The sequence below is a fragment of the Physeter macrocephalus genome, chromosome 13 (assembly GCF_002837175.3).
Source record: "Physeter macrocephalus isolate SW-GA chromosome 13, ASM283717v5, whole genome shotgun sequence".
NCBI lineage: Eukaryota > Metazoa > Chordata > Mammalia > Artiodactyla > Physeteridae > Physeter > Physeter macrocephalus.
Genome location: NC_041226.1, coordinates 17,175,462 through 17,197,386, shown reverse-complemented (window position 1 = coordinate 17,197,386; position 21,925 = coordinate 17,175,462). Strand labels below are relative to the sequence as shown.

General features: G+C 44.4%; 1 protein-coding gene across 2 annotated transcripts in view; it reads left to right on the top strand.

The window, feature by feature from the left end:
* Positions 1-21,925, top strand: part of FAM124A (family with sequence similarity 124 member A) — a 108,748-nt gene that overhangs the window by 1,446 nt on the left and 85,377 nt on the right. For both annotated transcript variants that reach the window (XM_024126059.3, XM_055089517.1), the window contains exon 2: positions 7,447-7,478. In XM_024126059.3, coding sequence (XP_023981827.1) covers positions 7,447-7,478 — 32 coding nt within the window. The remainder of the gene's footprint in view (positions 1-7,446; positions 7,479-21,925) is intronic.

Genomic DNA, 21,925 nt, shown 5'->3' with positions numbered 1-21,925 from the left:
GCCCTTGTGATCATTGATGGTTCGCTACAGAACCCTGTTACACTCCAGTGTTGTAACCTGATTCCAAATACTGAACTCCTGTGCTTTCTCCCACGTTTTGTATGTGGGGCATTTATCAACTTTAACTGAAGATCCTTGGCTCCCGCCCTACCCCCGCCCCGCCCCGCCCCGCCCCGCCCCAGTTAGCTGAACATGAATAGAAGAAACAAAAGTAACCAGGTCATTTTCAGCTGGGTTAAATAAAGCACCGGCTGGTCCATTGGTTTTCAATTTGCAGAGCTCACCTAAAACAGATCTTTTATGCCAGGGCTCTCTCAGAAATGGAGAGAAAGCCCTGACCCAGGAGTGTCATCACCCCAGGATCCCAGCAAACAGCATGACAGCTGTCAGGGCTCCTGGGAGGGGCTTGCTGAGCATGCGGACACCTCTCTGTCTCTGTCATAAGTGTGTAAGTTAAAAGGACAGAATTGTTTGAAGAATTTTTATTGCCCCAGTAGCATTCTTAAGCTAAAGGTAAAGTGGCATGCATTTAAATGAAATAGTTTCAGTGACTGCTTATTAGTTTTGTATTTGCTGCATATTCATATATCCCTTAAAGTTGAGATTACTTATTTAAAAACTGTTCACAGTTCCCCTGCTTTTCCAGAGCTTGCCGCCTCTTACCCCTCTCCAGCTTTCATACGGCTACCTGTCGAGATTGTGTAGAAAGCATGAAGAAAGCTTGCTCAGTATGTGTTTCTTATCATTTTAAAAACGCAAATCGGATCGTGTCTCTCTGCCTTGCAAACTTTTAGTGGTTCTGTCACCTACAAAGCACAAAGAGTTTAGCATGGCCTACAAGCCCCAGTGTTAATGGGGGCCCCACCCCTCTCTTTCTGGCCTTGTCACTTGGCAGGCTCGTCCCTGCACCCTGCATATAACCACATCAGCTGGGTTTTTTCCAATTCCTCACCTGTGTCAAGCTGCCCTCTTTGCCCCTAGGCCCTTCTCCACCTGGCACGCCTGTCCGCCAGATGAAACTCTACTCTTCTTTCAAGAGTCAGCTCAAGTGACACATCCACTCAGACAGGGAGCCTTAATTTGGGGTGCATGAATTGCTTTAAGTTGCATGCAAAATGATGGGCTTTGTGAAGTCTTATAAGGTACTGTTTTTCATCGGATTCTCAGAGTAGCCTGTGATCCCCTCCAAACCTCGTTTGGGCAGGGTATAAGTTTCATTTTCGTCATGCTGCATTTGAAGTATTGGGAGACATCCAAGTAAAGATGATGAGTCAGCAGTCAAGTAATCTACCTAGAGAAGAGGTCAGACAGGACTGCAGTTGGGAACTGTCAGCCTAAAAATGGCAGTTGAAGCCCTAGGAGTGGATTCCATCAACTAAAGTTCATAGCAGACACGAGTCTGGCATTTACTATGTGCCAGGTACCATTCTAAGACTTACATATTTCATTAATTCATTTAATCCTTCAACAAATCTGGGAAGCAGGTACTATTTAAGACCGGCCTTGAAAAACTACAGCATTTAAATTTCAGGTAAAGGAGGATGAGCTAGCTGATAAAGGAGCCTGAGAAAAACTAGGCATGGAATGAAAAAAAGAAGAAGGTGATGTCCTAGAAGCCAAGGGAAGAAAGGAAAGATATCAGCTGTGCTATTGAGAAACAAATCAGGATGAGGAAGTCATCGCCCTTCTTTTTAAAAGGAGATGATGAAAAGAAGGCGGAGGGGTAGTGGAGGAGAAACCGGGTCAGCCTGAGGAAGAGTAGGTGGCTGGAGCCCTTTGTCTGGGAAAGGGAGGGGTGAGGAGAGACAGTAGCTGGAGGGGAGAGTGTGGGATGAGGGAAGGATTTCTTAAACGGAGGCATGAATTGGGCAATAAATGCTCATAGGAAGGATTCTGTAAATGGGAACTGATAACTACGTAGGAGAAAAACGGATATCTGTAATGTCAGCTTTCTGAAAATGTGCAGGGAGATGGACTTCAGGTCATGTGGACAGATTGGCTTTGGAAAGAGGAGGGACATCCCTGTGGCAACCAGTGGGAGAGAAGGGAAGATGGGTTTCCATTCAGTGCAAATGCAGACCCCATCCCCCAGGAGAATGGAGACTTGACACTGTTGTTCCGGGCGATGGTGAGTGAGAACCCAGTCAAGATTAGTGATTATGTATGAAGGTACCAGTCTGCCTTGCCATTGATTTTCCTGCAGCAGGGTTCACCCACCTGGGGGCAGGCAGAGAGAGACAGTGGGTAGTTGAGATCATCAAGATTTGGGGGAGAGGGACTGTTGCTGGGCTGGGGTGAACAGAAGATAGGAGCAAGGGAAATCTACGGCTGTTGCTTGAGCTGATGACTGATCCTTTCAGCAGCATATCAGAGGTGCTTCCAAGAACCTTCGTGGATTCCGCTGCCAGTAGACAGACTGTGCTGATCCCTTTGAAACGTACAGTCCAAAGAGCCAGGCTGCTGGGGTTCAAATTCTGGCTCCTCCCCCTAGGAATTGTGGAACCTTGAGCCAGTTACTTAACCTCTCTCTGCCCTCAGCTTTCTCCTTTGTAAGATGGGGATGACAGTAGTAGTACTCACCTCATAGGGTGGTTGTGAGGATTAAATGAGTCTATACACTTAAAGCCCATAGAACAGTGCCTGGCATAAGTAAACCCTCAGTACATTATTATTCTTTTTTTTTTTTTTTTTTTCCCCCGGTACACGGGCCTCTCACTGTTGGGGCCCCTCCCGTTGCGGAGCACAGGCTCCGGACGCACAGGCGCAGCGGCCATGGCTCACGGGCCCAGCCGCTCCGCGGCATGTGGGATCCTCCCGGACCGGGGCACGAACCCGCGTCCCCTGCATCGGCAGGCGGACTCTCAACCACCGCGCCACCAGGGAAGCCTAGTACATTATTATTCTTATGAAACACACTCCAAATGGTAAACTTAGAGTTTTATATAATAAAAATGTACATCTCCAGGTGCACTCAAGACCATATTTTCTTTGTACTCATCACAGTAGAGGCTCTGATGCTTTTAAATGCCTTAAGCAACTTGATTACTGTTCAGAACATCGGAAAGAGTACAGCACATGCCTCAATCTGATAATTATTTTTATTTTGAAGATGAGGAAATGGAGGTTCAGAGGGTGCATGACTAGTTAGTGGCCTAGATTGCAGCTTGGATCTCCAGCACACCTCCTGCCTAGTGAAGTTGCCTTTCAAAGAGCTATTTGGTCTGTAATTAATTCTTGTTTTCTGCTCAGACATTTTCTTTTGCTCGAAATGCTACCTTTGCTGACACCCCCAGCAATACAGGCTAAGACTAAAAGCAAACTAGCATTCTTCTGTGGCGATTGATGTCATTTTGAAACTCCCACTTTCCAGATCCACTTGAAAACAAGCCTTGTGCTTCTGTGTACTTTCTGTTAGAAAAAACTGGCAAGTTGGCTATTGACCATGGTCAACTGTCTTAAGAAACAGAGTCTCTTAACAGAGGGACAGGCAGTGTTTTGTAAATCCAAACAAAAGGCTAAGATGAATGTTTTCCAATGGGTGTTGCATTAGTGCTGTCTCCCAGATTTGGCCTCTAAGTCTTTCAAATATAACCATAGCTGATGGATTATTTTCATTCAGAAGTTTGACCTGGCATTAATGGATCTCCACGTCTGTGGCAGCTGTCACTGAGCTTCTGAAAACATAGGGTCATACCATGCTCTTTATCTTTGGGTGAACTCCAACTGATGCGTCACTGTGATTTCAGTGATAACAAACAATTCACAGGTCTAGAGTTTATAAACAGGTGGATAGAAAGGAATAGGTAGAATCCATTTTAAAGGGGACAGGCTTAAAGAATTTTAGATGGGGAAATCTTGCATAGAAGACAAGATGATCTATTAGGTACCCTATTATCTTTGCATTCAAGGTGGAGCTAGATAGCTCTAAATTACCATGGCATCTAATTCAACGGACTGGGAGTTAACAGATGAGGTCCATGGTGCGATGAGCTGATGTTTTTCAGAAATGCCAAGGTCAATTCTTATCCCAAGATTTCCCTGGAAAAGAGAATTTAGGAAGGTATCCATTTTATATAAATATAAAAATTGGCAAATAGGCTGCTGACGGTGGTAAACTGTCTTGAGTGCAGACCCCTTTATATTTAACCCCTATACGTATAATTATAATTAAAGCGCAGTCAAGGGACCACACCTTACTTTCTGTTCATTATAGGCACAGATACCAAATAAAGGTAATGTTTGAAAATGTGTTTACTATATGTGTCAGACGTGTGAATATATATAATCCTTGTATTACTCTGCTCATCTGTATCATGTGTGCACAAATTTTTCACCCTAAAATTTGTGGATTCACCTCGCATGCTTCATTCTGGCAAAGCTGAATGTCTTATTCAGAGGCAGCTGTTTAAATTCTTCGGATGTGAGACCAGTAAACAAAATTCCCAAGACAGGTACCCTGCAGCTTGCTTCCTCCTACCTAAAAAAGCTGGGAGTCCACATCCCTCCAGAGAATCATAGTATCTGAAATTGGTTGAACCTATTTATGCATACAGTTTTTTCAAGCTTTACAGCTTGTCTTTCACCAGCCATACTTCCAGGAAATAACCTTTTGGGGTTATTTGGAATGTATTTTAAGAACTATGAAAGTCTTCATACCTTGACTCAGACCCCATTCCCCATCATGATAATTTTTCCAAGGAAATTAAATATCAAGCGGTATTTATAACTTTCTCATCACCATGTGCTTTGCAAAAGTGAACAATCGGGAACAGTCATATAGCCAACAAAAGGGAAATGGTTGACTGAATTATAGTACATCACCTTATCTAAAATTACAGTTACAGAAACCATGTAGCAGCATTTTATAATGGAGTTTAGTGAAAAGAGCAGTTTATAATTGTATCTCCATCGTTAAGGCAACTGGGTACAAATTACGTCACCAGGACCAGAGGCTGGAGAGTAATGTGAAGTTTTAGATGACTTTTCTTTCTGTTTGATTTCTTTTTTTTTTTTTTTTTTTTTTTGCGGTACGCGGGCCTTTCGCTGCTGTGGCCTCTCCCGTTGCGGGACACAGGCTCCGGATACGCAGGCTCAGCGGCCATGGCTTACGAGCCCAGCCGCTCCACGGCATGTGGGATCTTCCCAGACTGGGGCACGAACCGGTGTCCCCTGCATCGGCAGGCGGACTCTCAACCACTGCACCACCAGGGAAGCCCTGATTTCTGTTTTGATGGTGGACAGGGGTGGAAGTTGGGGTGATGGATGAGACTACAGAGCTGGGCATAGGCCATCAGTCATAGAAAGAGGGGTGCACTGTTGTGCACTGTCGAGCTTGAACTTCATCCAGAGAGGGACATGATCAGATTTGTGGCTTGCAAAGATTGGCTGCTGTGTGAGGAAGGAATTGGAGCAGGGCGAGAGTGACAGAAGACCGACCATTTGGCAGGCCTGACCTGGGCGGTGCCTTTCATCATGAGAAATATGGAGAGATTCATGGCAGGGGCATCCATTATGCTAGCACCTGCCCTAAAATACCCCCTTTGCACTTTAAGATTCTTGGAATATGTTTCAAATGTAAATTTCATTCTACCTAGGTATCCATCTGTGTGCAGATCTTTAAAACGTATGCATATGCGAAACCCATATGCTTCAAGAGTATTTGGAAGATCCTAGCTGAAAATACTGACAGAATTTTAAAAATAAAATAAATACGATTGCACATTCTTACTGAATGTTTTATTGGAATTGTCATGCAATTTCTTTGAAGCCTGGCCATCTTAAGATGATCATATTGTAATGGAATTGTTTTGCTGTTGCATCTACCACAGTGGATGTTGGTTGAGTATTCATTGCATATATGTACAGTTACATTTCTAAGTATCGTCTGAAAGTTTATTTATGTCCTGCCTGGTTCCAGAAAGAATTTAATGCACCAACACTGGGGTTACAAATCCTGCATTTCAGAATGTTCCTGATCCCTGACTCTTCTCATTTTCTCTCCCTCCCTCTCCTCTCCCTTTTCCCTTAGCCAGCATGTCTCCAGGCTCTATCCAATCCATTCTCCCTTCTAACTCCTTCCTTACCACCGCTCTGCCTGCCTAGTTCAAGCCTCACCTCCTGGTCTCCTTACAGATACTATCACTTTAGTTTCCTAATCAATGATATAAAAAATTGGATGAGATCTCAGTGGATGCAGTTTGTAGTATATAAAGGGATATGCAAATGTTAGTAGTTGTTATTCTTTCCAGTTTTGCAATTCAGTGACTCTGTGACAACTAAAGTATTTCACTTGAAAAGAGAAAATCACATGCTGTTTTTCTTCCATTTTGTTCCTCTACCAATAAGTCAGTGCATCATTTTGTGTGGGAGATGTAGGTTGTTTGCATTAGTGAGAGGCATGCTTTTTATGACTTTTTAAAAAAAGTTTTGTATATATCTTTTTAATGTGGTAAGAAACTCAATGGAGTAAAAATTGGATGATTCAAGAAAGGCAGCATGAGACTAAGTAAATAAAAGGAGTGTATATCTATAAAATTAAACATAACTAACCACTTTAATTGCATAACTATGTCCCCTAACTACCACCTTGGTAGAATAAACTCCTCCATGCCTGAGAGCTTAATTTCCTACCAAGAATGACTTGGGGACACTGTGGGGAGAAAACCAATAGCTTCTATACCATGTACGTTGCCAGAGAGGGACGGTTTAAGAGCCACACAAGTAGAGCGGAAGCTTAGCAGAGATTAAGCAGACAAGTTCTTGGCCACATTCCCATTCTCACAGAGGCCGAATGCCAGCAGCTGATTTTTCAGCATACAAACTGATGGGTTATTTCACCCTGGCCCTAACCCTGCCTTTTCCCTTTCCAGATCTAGCAGGATTTCTTCCTAGATGGAACTGAAATCTACCATCATTGTGCTTGTGTGTTAACCTGACGGTCAGCCAGGCCTTGAATGTGGAAGCCCTCCCAGCCAGGGTTCCCTCTCACCAGGGTCCACCTCGCCTCTGCTTACATCAGCAAAGAAACATTTCCCTGAGGAGTGGTGCTGACATTTCAAGGGTTTAACCTTTTGTGGGAGTCATGAACCCCTCTGAGAGTCTACTGAAAACTTTGAGCGTTCTCTCCGGGAAAATCAGCTTCCATTCAAAAATTTGCCAGTAAATTTAGATGGTTTGGGACCCATCTGGTCTCCCATCTGGGAGACTCACAGAGCCCATATGAAGGACCCCGGGTTTCTAGAATGCCTTTAAAGTTGTGCTCTCAAATCCAGACATAACTTGATTCTGCACAAAACAGTCCGCAGCATGAGAGTTTTTAATTTGTGGCACTTCTTTACCAGTTAAATGCTACTTACCACTGACTGTTTAAAATTCTACTTTGAAGAGATCACTTGGACAGAGAAAAATAATGTCTAATCCTACTAATACTAAGGTTTTGTGTTTCAGGTCTGACTACAGCCACATGTCCTCCACCAGCAGTAAGTATGGCTTAAATGTCCTTCAGCTTTGTCTTCGGTCCCCCCCCCCCCCGGGGGTCAGTCCCATCTCTGTATGTAGAGAAGGCCATCCATGTAACCCTTGCTTTAATAGAAAGAATCTCCGAAGGTATCCTGGCCAAAGGATGTGATACAGGATTCTCTGGGGAGTGGATAAAAGTGGAGGCTTTTCCTGGGGAATGTGATTGTACCTTGATTTGAGGGCTAGACGTGCCACTACTTTCCCTGTGGAAATTCAGCCTGGAGGAACTAGCCCAGGCTTTATTAACCCGCATGCTTGGAAAATACCTTCTCTGATGAAGCTGAGGTAACTCATTCATTCAACAAACATGTATCAAATACCTGCTGTCCGTGGGCTCACAGCTCAGAGTGCATTCATTGGATCGTGAGGTGGCCCAGGTTCCTCTGTTGGGCAGATTTCCTCCTGTGTATCCTCTGTATTTCTGTACCTGCAGGCAGATACCACAGATGATGATTATATATGGTAAAAAAAAAAAAAGTATGTTTATAAACATTCTTTGAGCGTAGAAAAAGGTGCTTGTATTGAGTATTAAATTACAAGTAAATCTATTTATGGGAAATTAGGCGTTATATCTAGGAACAATTTACAATGATGAAGATCACTAGAGAGCCATTCAGACTGATTAAACACTTATTTTAAAATAACAAAAAAATTTTCTTACAATAAAAGCCCTGATGTTTTGAATCGGTAAACACTGAATTGTTTTGGCCTGTCTCACTATTCTGATAAGCTCTCAATTCTAAATAGTTCCCAAATGGAAAGACACTTAATTGGATTATTCTATTTATTGATGTTATGGCTTAGTTTTTCCTTTGCAATGAGAGACTGTGCAGAAAGCTGTATATCTGGGATGGTTATTTAGTGTCAAATTATATTTAGTTAGTATAACTGCAGCGAGCAATTTCTGATCATTTCAGCCAACTGGAGACCCAGCATTGCCCCTTAGTTATTAAGAACCATTAGTAATAATGAGAATAATGCTCCAGTGATTTGCATTTCCTCCCTGAAGCTTCTGCATTCCTAAAATCCGAGAATGCTCTCTTGAACTCTCTCTCTCTGCTGCCATTTTCAGTTTTGCCCAGAGGCTACATTTCTTTAAGAATGATTTTTATAAAATACTTGCCCGAAGCCTTTGCTCAATTTGTAGCTCCCAAAGCAGTCGTCTGGCTCACAACAAAGCGCCTCTCTTGTCAGAGAAATGGGTAATTTAATTTGGTTTGGGATGTTTTCCTCTCCATTATTTTAATTGCGATCTCTGAGTTGGAATTTCTCTTAGTGCAACTGGGATCAATAGCCTTTTATTGCTGTTCCTTTTCTCTTTAAATTTTTGGAGAGTCCTGCCTCATTCTTCAGTGTTGGGGCCTCTTGGTGAGTGAGGGTGTATATGCGTTTCATATTTCAGTTAGGAAATGTATTTGACTACCAATAATAGAGAAAAAAATGACTTAAGTAAGAGTTTGTTTTCCTCTAATTGAAAAAAAAAAAAAAAAAAAAAAAAAGGCCAGAGGAGGCAGTGTGGGTGTGCTACACAGTCCTCAGATTTTGGCTTCCATCCTCAGGGTTGCCTCAAAGTTACAGAATGGCTGCCTCTGCCACAGCCATCACATCCTTGTTCTGGGCAGGAAAAAGAGGGGAGGGGAGGATACCGGTGGGCCTCTGACTGTCTTTGCTCTCTACGTTGCCTGAATTGCCTTTCCTCCCAGCCAGAAGCATCAATCCTGGCCACACCCATACACAGGAGAAGACCCCTTATGCATTCAGTTAAAGGTAACAGAGTGGACCCTTTCTGAAAAGAAAAAAAAGAATATTAAATCTAGAGTCTTAAATCTATCCTTTAACACATAGGTTCAACAGTGCTGCAATAATAAAAAGTATTTTCCAAGTAGGTGTGAAAAATAGCATTTCCCCACAAGCTAGATAATCACTCAGAGGACTGAGTAGAAAGAAGTTTCCTATTTCTCCTGAATGGTGCAGTTCCAGGGTCACTCTCCCTGTCACAGCCAACTTGGTGCCAGCACCTTCTGTGTGACCACGGGCCCAGAGGGCTGACCAGTCGGCCCCAGTTCCCACGTTTTGGTCCTGGAAGCGGCTCCGGCGCCTCATTGTCATTGTCCTGTGATCTGTCAGCCTCTCGCCACTGAATGGCTTGTTTCTGAATGATTCCTGACTCCTGATTGGGATTTGAGCATTGGTTACCATTTACTTTTAGGAAATGGACTTTTCTGTGTGTGCAAGTGGTTCTTCCCACACATTCACCTGATGCCCCTTTACCTGTCTGTTCCTGAGTTCACAGAGGCCTGAATGCTTCCTTGGGAAGAGCTGGGGTTAGACTCTGTCTGTCCACAGTTGGTTTCTGTCATTACCGGGATTGTCAGCAGAGCTTCCTGCAAGAACACCACTCTATTTAGTTGCCGGTTTTCTTCTTGGAATGCAGGGGCTGCTTCTTCACGCTGCCTGCCCCTGATGGCAGAAGAAGAAAGGTCATCCCTAAGACAAAGTACCAGAGCAGTGGTGTGGGGTTCAGGTGTCCTAGGCCCCAGTCCTGGTTCCACCATACATTAGGTGTATGCTCTTGGGCAAGACCTTTACCCTCTGTGAGCCTCAGTTTCCCCCTCTTTGGAAAGAGGAAGTTGGGCTGAATGACCTCTAAGGACCTCTCCAGGAGCTCTGGGATGCTCAGATGTGATTGTCTTAGAAACTCCTCTCAAAAGAGAGGAGAAGGGAGGGAGGGAAGTAGAGAAGAATCAAAGACACTGTATCTTTTTCCTTGGTCCCAGAATAAGAGTCCAGAGGATGGGCATCCACTCTGGTGGCCCGTAGCATTAACCCTGAAGTGAGGGCTGTTCAGAATCAATCTGAGCTTCTGTATTGTGAGCTACCCATAAGTCGGTGGCAGTAGAGACCCTGTGGTGAGGGGCAGCTGCTGCTTTTTATCCCCCCTCCCCTGAAATAGGTGGAAGGGGGGGGCGCCATGAGATCATTGGGCTTCCTGCTTCTCCTCGACCTCTTGGGTTAAAGAATCGCATTGCAGTTGACTGTGTCCAGTGTCACTTTCAATTCGGGGGAGTGGCTGAGGGGGGCTTCTTTAATGGATGTTTTGGTTTTACGTGGATGAATTTTTTCTAATTGCGACTTGTCGTTTGTATTTTTTAGATTGAGGGGCAGAAAGGCTTTTTCTTTGTGTTTTCTGCAAAACTAAACCCACTCTTAGCACTCAGGAGATCTCAGTAAAGCCTAATACTTCCTTAGGAAGCTGAATTTAATTTATACTCTCAGAATTTTAGGTTGTTTTTTCCAGCAACCTGGTTAGAAGATCATCAAGCCACTGTGTACAATTTGTATTCTTTTTTTTTGTTTTTTTTTTGTTTTTTTTTTTAGAATTTGGGGGTAGGAGTTTTATTAATTATTTTATTTTATTTTATTTTATTTTATTTTATTTTATTTTTTTGCTGTGTTGGGTCATCGTTTCTGTGCGAGGGCTTTCTCTAGTTGCGGCAAGCGGGGGCCACTCTTCATTCGCGGCGCGCGGGCCTCTCACCGTCGCGGCCTCTCTTGTTGCGGAGCACAGGCTCCAGACGCGCAGGCTCAGTAGTTGTGGCTCACGGGTCCAGTTGCTCCGCGGCCTGTGGGATCCTCCCAGACCAGGGCTCGAACCCGTGTCCCCTGCATTAGCAGGCAGATTCTCAACCACTGCGCCACCAGGGAAGCCCTACAATTTGCATTCTTAAGCGATTTAAATAGAAAGTGGGAATTTTATAGACAGAATAAAAGAAAAACAATAATTATGCTGGGGGAAAAACATCAACTGTGCTACGTAATGCTAATGAAATTCTCATGTGTGATTGACTATTTCCTTTCAAATAAATATCGTAGTGATACTTGGAGAATTCCTCCTGGAAGATGCTGGGAGCTGAAAAAATGATATTTTCAGGACGGTATACCATTTCTTGCAGGTCTCTAGCCCCAGGATAATGCCAGTAGGAGGCAGTCGAAGAATTAACTAGTTCTGTCTGTTTGAGCCTCTTCTCTAGTTGCCCTACTAATTGTGCCCTAAGACTGTTCCTTCTTGAACCTCAAGTAGAGTCGTTAACTCTTCACCTGGCCCTTATCAACTGCCAGTGACGGCAGGACTGCCTTGCAGTTTTGTGCCCCTTCAGGCTTTTCAGAGCACACGTGATAAAAGGTCAGTTGAAATGATAGAGAGGGCTCTTGGCGATGCCCTGAGGAATTCTCTGTGTCTGAAATTATGGAGAAATGGCCACGAGCAGTGTGTTCTCCTCATTTGAGCCCAGGAGCATGTAGCACGCTGTAGAAAAAAGGCACATGTCACGGGTGGGCGGGAGTCACTGAATCTGTCTTCACCTCCCTCCTCCAGGCCTCAGATTCCTGCCCTACTATTTCTTCCCTAACTTTCTTTCCCTGACTCCCTGCTCTGTCCTTCCAGTGACTCAGGTAGCTTCCCCGTTTCCTGCCTGCACTCTCCCTGCTGGCCCCGAGCTTCTACAGGCTATTGGTCCCATGGACTTCTGTCCCCTCAGCTTTCCTGGGGCTGCCATGTCTATGACCTGCCCTTGAGGGCAGCCTTACAAGGTCCAGCTGGTGTCGGGGGCCTCTGGACACACACTGGTGTCCAGGAAAAAGGGTCAGGTGGATTGCGGGTGTTTTTTAAATAGGAAAATTGGGGTGTTTCGGTTAACTGCAAGGCACCGTAGCTGCTCTAGAGCCACCATGGGGCTTGTCAAGTCTGCCTTGCCGCTCTGACAGGATGACATACCATCCTTTCCCGAGGTTGCCTTTTCTCACGCGCGCATCTTTCTAAATGCTGTCTTTTCCCTTTCATTTCTCAGTGGTGTCATCATTTCCTTGCTGTTTCAGGATACCGAAGCATCATACGTTTTGATTTTGTCTCTGGCCGCATCTGTGGGTCCCGTCAGCGTGCAGGGAAAGATAAGACCATTGTGATTTAATTAATAAACAATGTAAGGAGCTTTCAAAGCAGCAACACCTTGAAAAGATACGATTGTGCGCTGTCGAACTCATCAGTGACGGGGGACATTTGAACATATACGATCTGTGTCTCCGTATCCAAGAGCTCAATTCAGACTTGGGATATGAAGTACTCGTTATTTTCTTTCTGTTTTTGTTAGAGGAGACGATAACTTATTGACAGAATTTGCTCATTTTAGAGCCAGTTTTTATCACATACATCCAGAAAAGGAAGGTCAGTATCTTGGAAGAGATGGTGCGAGCCAATTTCACTATGATCCATTTGTAAATGTCATAGTTTTCATTTTTTTCTTCTGTGTACAATACTTTTCTCCATTATGATTTTCAGAACACATAGCTTTCAGAATCTTATTCCACAAGATCTAGGCAGAACTCAAATCTATTCATTAATCCTTATGAAGAACAGTTTCAGCCAATGCAGTAGCTTAATTTTGTGATCAGTATGGAGTAGGCAACCTCACAGGTTTGCCAAAAGACTAAAAAATCCACCTATTCCATCCCCAGCTTCACACTCCTATTGCAGTAAAAGCACCAAAAAAAAAAGTCACCGATTTTCTCTAATTTAGAATATCGCCTTTCAGACAAAGTTAGTCATAGATGGTAATACAATCATCAGAGACCAACCTGCCAGGTATTTTAAGTATCTCAGTTCACGTCCATCACTACTTTCCTTGATTTTCTACTTCCTCTGATTCCAAAGCGCTTATTAATATTAGTGACACTGTTTGATATACAGTGTCACTAGTATTAATAACTGTTGTAGGGCTTCCCTGGTGGCGCAGTGGTCGAGAGTCCGCCTGCCGATGCAGGGGACGCGGGTTCGTGCCCCGGTCCGGGAGGATCCCACGTGCCGCGGAGCGGCTGGGCCCGTGAGCCACGGCCGCTGAGCCTGCCAACGGGAGAGGCCACAACAGTGAGAGGCCCGCGTACCGCAAAAAAAAAAAAAAAAAAAAAACTGTTGTAAACCCAACAGTTGACATAAAACAAATCAATGGATCGGGAACATGTGTACGTATTTTCAATGGAGGACAGTCGGGGTTTTGTGTGCCAGGAGGTCTTGAGTGTGCAACTTGCAGCAAATGAACCCCAAACAAGAACTACTCTCATTTTTATTCTGGTTGAGACCCTATTCTGTCCCAACAGTCATGCTCACGTGCAGAGCTGTTCTCATGGAGGTTCAGAGTGAGCTCCTGCACAGCTGGAGTGACTCCACAGCCCTAGACGGGCTCTCCGTGAGTGGCCTTGTGCTGGACGATTGTATCACTGATGACACAGTCCTTCCTGATGTGTGGCGATGACTGCAGAGACCAATCGGAAACCATTAAGATGTTGTGCATGTGGGACAGATCAATCTGATTTTCTTGTCTGGTCTGTCCTGCTTTGTGGCTCTGCCGTCCAAAGTGACTGTGAGATTAAAGCTTTTACTCAGAAGTACCTATCGCATTCCCTAGCATGGGGCATCTGGGCCACTGACAGCACCAGCTCCTGTAGCTATGTGGGAAAGAGCCCTTAAGGCTTCCTCTGTCCTCCTGGGAATGCACTGGCCTCACTCCAGTTAGGAACTGGCTCTCCTGCCTATGGAGAAGGGCCTGGTGCTTGTGGCTCTTCCATGCCCCCAGGCATTGAGGCTTTCTGGGACAACTGTGGCTTCATGTTTGAGACGCTTCTTATGTTCCTGGACCTTCCTCTTAAGGCTGGAGCCATTTAACATGTAGCTTGTAGGTAACACTAATAAAAAGGCCACAGTCCTGGAAGCGTCGTTTGTGGCAGGTATGGGTCTTGCAGCCACTCAGGTGGAGGCTTAGCAGAAGCTGAGAGCCACAGAACTCCAGCTGGTGCAGGTTGGGGTATTTACTCCTTCTACATTTTGTCAGCTGCCCAGACAGTGTATTCTTGGCCTGGCAGAGCACATAAAATCACCAAACTGGGAAACTTGCTACTCGGAGTGTGGTCCACAGACCACAGCGTCACCCTGAAACTTGTTAGAAATGCAGAATCCCAGGCCCCACCCCTGACTTCCTGAGTCATGTGAATTGTTTGTACGGAAATTTTTACAGAGCACTGATCTAGCCCATCTCCCCAGTAAATAAGATTGCTCTTAAATCATCCATGATTGATGTGATTGATCCAAGTTTCTTACTTTCAGAGGCTAATTTTTAATGGTATAATCTGTAGGTTCTAGGATTTGTATAACGTCTAGATAAAATTATTCACTTAATATTTAAGTTATTTTGTTGATAATTTAAAAGAAAATTGTGTTCCTCCTCTAAGAGTAGTTTATTTTAAAACATGGGACTCGTTCTTTATAAGGCAAGCTAGAGGTATTTGTTTGGGGTTTTTCGGAGAAGCAGGTGGCAGCCTTATCTACATGATCATGAAATTAGCAAACGATACCCGAGATGAATGAAACTACTGGAGGTGAAAAGAGTGGGTGCACTTAGAATGTTGTTTGATGGTGTGGGGTCTATATGTTCAGAGTCCTCTGAGTGGGAACCTGGAAAACTAGACAGTATTACTATTTGACAGTTGATAAGAAAAAAGCAATAACCAAAGATACTCATCAGGAAATCAAAGGCTGAGGACAGTATCCCACACGGACAACTCCTCTGATGCTCTGTTACACAAACATCCATTTCTGAAAAAATGATTGTGTAGTCCTTCTGGCTTCAAAGATAAGTTTTAATTCTGTGATTTCAATTACATATAGGGTGTCAATTTCTAGCCAGGATATGAAAGAAAAATGGAGGCAGGCTTCTCATGATCACATTTTCCCTGAGAGGCTGAAGTGACAGTTCAGGGACATCTGTCCTTCCAGGGTTGTCAGGACCCCTATCCCACGAGAGGGAACAAAAGTGAGCAGCTGCTACTACACATTCTCCTGACATGCCAGGTGCTTTTCCCAGTTTTAAAATAATTATATCCAAATAATACATAGTCATTGTAGAAAAATCAGAAAATACAGATTAGCGAAAAGAAGAAAACTCAATGCAGCCATCTAGAAACAAGTTGTAATTTGGTGTCTGCCTTTATAGATTTTTTTCTGAGCATCTGTATTCCTATATATGTGTGTATTATTACCAAAAATTATATTGGATAGTTTTATAGTCTAATTTTCTCACTAAGCATATTGTGAAGTTCTTTATATACCAGTAAACTTACTTCTATAATAGTTTGACTATCTATACAGGATTCCATTGTATTTCTTTCTGCACCATACTTTATTCATCGGTGGCCTGTTGTTGGTCCTATAGGTTCTATTCACTTTTTCACTGTTATAATAAGCATTTTATACTGTATCTTTGTGCATATCCTTCATTATTTCCTTAGTATAAATTCCTACGAGTGGAATTGCCAAGGTAAAAAGCATACGTACTTTTTAAAGCTTATGATCCCTATTGCCAGGTCATTCTCCAAAGGTACCATTTCACTCCCCCATTGGCATGAATGAGAGTGCCAGTGTCTTATAAAAATTGGGATTTTTATAAACAAAAACTGTATGGATGGATACACGCACAGCAGCAATGGGCAAAAGTGCTCTGAAGAGCAGATTGTAAACAGGGAGACTCTCAGCTTTTGGAAACCCACAAGCTGAAGTCTGTTCTGTGGCTCTCATTAAAAGTATAGTATTGATTACATGCCCGCTCCAACCTCAGGCAGCAATAACAGTGCCTCCAAACCATCCGTGCACCGCACAGGCTTCATGGAAAGTATTTCGCTTCCAGTAGACAATTTCTATCTTTATTCAACATCAGTATTGTTGCCATTAACCTTTGAGGGGAAGACAAGTTGGAAGTATTCAGGGAAGGTTGTGCAAAAAGCCAGGTCATATCCACTAAACGTGAACAATATTCAGAATTGACTAGGAAAGCAAAGAGGATCCCCATCAACCCTCCCTCCTTTCTTCTTTGCAAACCTTCTCTCCTTCATCCTCATTTGTTAAACTTTTAAATTTTGTACAACACACTGGTTATGGAAGGGAAGGAACATTCCATGTGCCCTCACTCCCCCTTTTATTTTTATCTCACCCTGACATCTTCTGACATTATTATTTGTACCAGAAGGTACTGATGCTGAGCTGTGCAACCGGTGCCTGGAAGACTTATCTTTCTTTGTAACAAGAATAGTTGTGAGAAGTCCTTCCTTTGTCTATTGCGGGGAGAACTGGACTTCCTCTGTGAGTCCATCTTTAATATTTCATTGCCTCAGGCTTGAGCATAGGCTAAAATGTGTGGGTCACAGACAATCTAGACTCAGAAGTTGGAGGTCTTTCTATGAGCTGGCATGTTTAGAGGCTCACCATCAGTTGGATTATAACACTTTCTGCTGTCTCTTGAGAACTCTGTAAGAACCTCCTGTTTCAGTGAGTATGAATTTTCACAGTCACCTGCTCAGGTATAAATGTGGAACTGTTGTATTTCTCTGTAATCGAGCTGAACTCAGCTCTTGAGCCACCACCCTCACCCCCTGGCAAGTGAAGGCACAGGTCTGCTCTGCTCTGGAGCACCCACCCCTGCAGGGCTCAGCCCAGGAGTTCAGTACATGACTCAGAAACCTTCTGGCATCCAGGCTTTGGTCAGGTCTCTTCCAGTCTTCTTCCTCCCACCAGAAACCCAAACCGGACATCTGCTGAGGCGGAAAAGCTGCCCCTGCAGCATCACACGTTCTTCTGCAGTCCAATTCACGGGGTAAACGCCCTGCCCTAGGTTTTTAGCCTTTCTCAGCTCAGAAAGCCTCTTCTGTCTCCGAAACCTCAGTCCTTGCAGTAGAGAAGAGCCTTGTCCTTCCAGACTGTTTCCTCTGCTGTGATCTGAAAACAGTCTAAATTCAGAAACTTGATGAATGGTGGGTCCATCAGCCCCCACCTGCCCTGAAGCAATGGACAGCCCAGACTCTGCAGGTGGAGGGCCGCAGGCAATAAGAAAATTGTGGGAGAGGGAAACTTCGGTTATTATCTCTGAAATTCATCCCCTACATCATTCAGAACCTACCATCTCCCATTTTGTGTTTTTCTTCTATTTCTCACCTGTGAGCGTCTTGCTTTCTCAGGTAGGTTGTGATCTCTGGAAGGGACCCTGTCTCCTCCTGCTTTGCAGTCCTTGGGGCCATTAGCAGGAGTAAGCACTTCAGAGCTAGGGGGAGCCCCAAATTGGGAGTTGGGAGATGTTTGTTCTCTTCTAGACCTGCTGTTGAGTAACGGGTAGACTTGGTCAAGTCGTCTGACCTCATCTGTAACATGAGGGGCTGGACTCAATGCCTCCCCCATCTTTAATTTGCTAGTCTTGCGCAGGAAGCTTGTTCTTCAAATGGGATGTAAGGTACATATTTTTCTGAGGAAACTTGGAAACAAGGACCAGGGATACATCAGTATCCTATTCAAGTTAGCAAAGCATTTGAATATTTCACTGAATTTTAGGCCCCCCCCCAAAAAGAGTCCACAGCCTCCATTTCCCACAGCCTCCATTTCCCACATTGCTAGTTTGATCATGAGCAAAAGCAGCACCACATTTTATCACTGATTTTTCAATGCCCATCCATGATTTTTTTTTTTTTTTTTTTTTTTTTTTTTTTGTGGTACGCGGGCCTTTTCAGCACTTCCGGGCCTTGTTTAGGGCAAAGCAGCCCCTCATTCTTCATCTTTTCTTCAATCTTTTTTTTTTTTTTTTTTTTTTTGCGGTACGCGGGCCTCTCCCCGTTGCGGCCTCTCCCGTTGCGGAGCACAGGCTCCGGACGCGCAGGCTCAGCGGCCACGGCTCACGGGCCCAGCGGCTCCGCGGCACGTGGGATCCTCCCGGACCCGGGCACGAACCCGTGTCCCCTGCCTCGGCAGGCGGACTCTCAACCACTGCGCCACCAGGGAAGCCCCATGATATATTTTATAAGCATATCCATAGTGTTTTTTCCTGGAACACTTGTAAAGCTAATCATGGTTCATCTCATTTCTCAACATCCTGCCAGACAAATCCCTTTTTAAAATAAATCTTAGTCAATGTAATTGTGAGGATTCGTCCCGCTAGCTCTAGTGTAAGGCTGAGCAGGCTTGATGAACAAATCCTTGGGATAGGTTTGGTTAGCATCCTCCTCTTTTGTCTGTTTGGCTTTGATAGATGTGCCTTCTTAAAACAAGATGAATATTTTCCAAGCCCTGCTGCCTCATCTCCAAATCTACAGAATTTCATTGAGGTCCTGGCGCTCTCGGGGTGACTGTGGCACCGACGGAAATGGCAAGATACAATGTGGTTTAGAAAGAATGGCAGTTACTGAGTAGAAGAACAGATTCTGTGTAAAATACTAGAGTCTCTTTTTTTTTTAATTTATTTTTTATTGAAATATAGTTGATTTACAATGGCCAGTAGGCACAGGGAAAGATGCTCAACATCACTAACCATTAGAGAAATGCAATGAAAAACTATCATGAGGTATCAACTCACACCGGTCAGAATGGCCGTCATTAAAAAGTCTACAGGGCTTCCCTGGTGGCGCAGTGGTTGAGAGTCCGCCTGCCGATGCGGGGGACGCAAGAAAGAAAAAAGAAAAAAAAATGTCTATATGTGTATAACTGAGTCACTTTGCCATACAGCAGAGATTGGCACAAATAGAGTCTCTTCAGTCATCTGAACATATAACTTTTTATACACAAGGGGTCTAGTACATTGTTAAGCATTGGGGCCTGGTGTGCGTCAGACCTGTCTTACCTTCTCATAAAATTGCAAAACCATTATAGTCCTCAGGACTTGGATAACTATGCCAGATATATTTAAGTGTTTTTAGCTGAATTAAACCTTCTCAGACCAATTACGTATCAACTTCCCGGTCCTCTTCCAGAATCGATGTCAGGCAGTGTCAGAATTTCAAGTGACTTTGTTATTCCTCTCTGGTTGGTGTCTGGCCTTTCCTTCCCCCTCCTCTTCCCATCTGCAGGTTTGTTCCACCACGCAGCTTAGAAATACATTTACAGTCAAGTTGATGTCACATTTCCAAGTGGAAAAACAGGCAGGGTGTCTAAAGCATCTGCCTTACTTTCTATATCATTTCTTTCTTAATACTTTTAGAGTGAGTTCAAGAATAAGCCTCTCACATCCAGATTCCTGACATTGTTTCTGTAATAGGTGATGAAAATTGAGAGAGCAGTCAAATAACTGCAGGGATAGCAAAGCTGTAGTTCTTACAAAACCTTGAGAGGGCCTAAGGATCGGAAAGATGCTATAGTGTTCTCCTCTGTCAAAGGAAAAGAGAGTTTTTGGCTTAGTCTCTTCAGCCTATATTCCATTCTTCAATTACAGGAAAGTTCTGTGAAATCAGGCTGAAGGAGGAGATGCATTTTATCTATATTATGGACACATTTTGGATCCCCTATATTAAATACTCTGCATGTCACCTCATTGCCACCAGATTGCCACTATTCCCAACCCTGCGTCTCGTTTTGACTGCAGTCTGGGGCTGGTACTGGGACCAGCCTTGCCCCTTTCATAGCTCAAAGTTACAGGCCAACCAACGGCCTTGTCGAAATCATAAAATTACTAAGAATTGAGAAGGTCTTAGACTTTACGTGTTGTCAGGGACAAAGCGGATTGCTTCAATTTTTTTAATTAGTTCAGAGGTTCCAAGGACTGGCTGTAAAAATAACTGTGAAAAAAAACCCCTCCAAAACTGAAGGCGGCTTATTCATTATATTCCGGATGAATAGACTCTCCCAGGAAGGAATTTGGAAACCCGTTTCTGGGAGCTTTTATTTCAGGCATTCTGGGAAGACCAAGCAGCTTGATGTGGGGAGGTTGGCCCCCTGTGCCACTTTAACGTAGCAGGTTTTGTATTCCTTGTCATTCTGGAGCTTCTTTCCCTCCTGCTTTCTGACCTCATCTTTCTTCACAGCATCAGCCTGTGCCCTGGGCATGTCTTTCTTACACACCTGGTCCACTGTCTCCTGTGGGTTCTCTGCCACTTGGTCCCAGGTGTCTGGTTGACAGACCACACATCCAAGCCCCTGAACTGTTGGGTGCTGCAGAGTGGGGCTTTAGAGATGCAAATCAGGAGTTTATTCAGCCTCCTGCGTTTGAGGTTAGAGGGACTCAAGCTAAGCTCCAGGGCCAGATTCCCTAAACCATACAGCCTGCAGCAGCTAGAGGTGCCCTTGTTCAGACTCTTTGGGCCTCCTGGGTGTGTCTGGGGCCCTGTGGTTCTTATGGCGCTGGAACGGTCCAGGGCAGTTTATTCAGGTGACTGTAAGGTTACTGCCTTGGAAACCCCTTGTTGTACCCACATTGAACATGGGTTTGTTCAGTGAAGTGTCTGTTGCATTTAGGGACCTGACTTCATCCTATATATTTGTTTTATTGTCTATCTCCCACCACTAGATTATAAGTTGTATGAAGGCAGAGACTCTTTTAGTCACCACTGTATCCTACAGTGCCTGGCAGATAGTAGGTGCTCAATAAACATTCCTTGGTTAAGTAAGTGATTGCCACTGAATTGCAAACTGTCAGTGATAAATGGTGGATAAAATGGCAGGAGACATCAATCATTGCCCAGAAATTCTAGAAAGGGGTATCTGAGCCTGTCATATCCTGAGACTTGGCCAGGCATTCCCTTTGGAATGAGCGATCTGGACCTTCAATTAGAGACGTACCTGCTATTGGGAAGTCAGTGTCTTGGGGACACATCAGTTTGCCAGTTCTGGGAGGAGGGCAGTCTGGCAGGCACTGGACAGCAGGGGACAGTGCGGGCAAGAGAGTGGCAGTGAGGGGTCCCACTGGCAGTGAGGCAGCACTGAGATAGCCGAGCGGGAGGACCAGCATCAGGACATCTGTCAACCAGCAGAAGGGCCTCAGTCCCCTCCCTGTCCTCCACCAGGCTTAGGATGTCCGCGTGGGTTGGGGATTGCCAGAAACTCTCCAGGTGTTCTGGTCAGTCTCTCTGCGGCAGAATCACCCGCCCACATTTCCTGATGGAGCCCAGCCACAGTTTCAGAGCCCAGCCAGGCAGGCTGAGGTTCAGGGCAGGATGATTATAAGGATGGTGGACTCAAGAGGCAAGAAAAAGCACATGGTGAGGCGCACAGACACGCCGTCCTTCTCCAGCCGAATGGCTTTTGGCGGGTCAGTTAACATTTCACCCGCAAGTTGGGGAGAAAGAATACGCCTTCAGCGTGGTTGTGATTTAAAGATTAAATGAGATAACGTATATAGTAAAGCTTTTAGGACAGTGTCTGACAAATAATAAGAACATAATACGTGGTTGTTATCGTCTAAGTTATTTTCTGTTACACTTATGAAAAGAAAGGGATATACTGGGGAAAATGGAACAAATCCTCAGGTTAATAATACACTTTCTGCCTCCTAGAAGGCCTGAACTGGTGCAGTGCTTTACTTACGGTTGTTTGTGTTTTACATTATCCAAGGAAAAT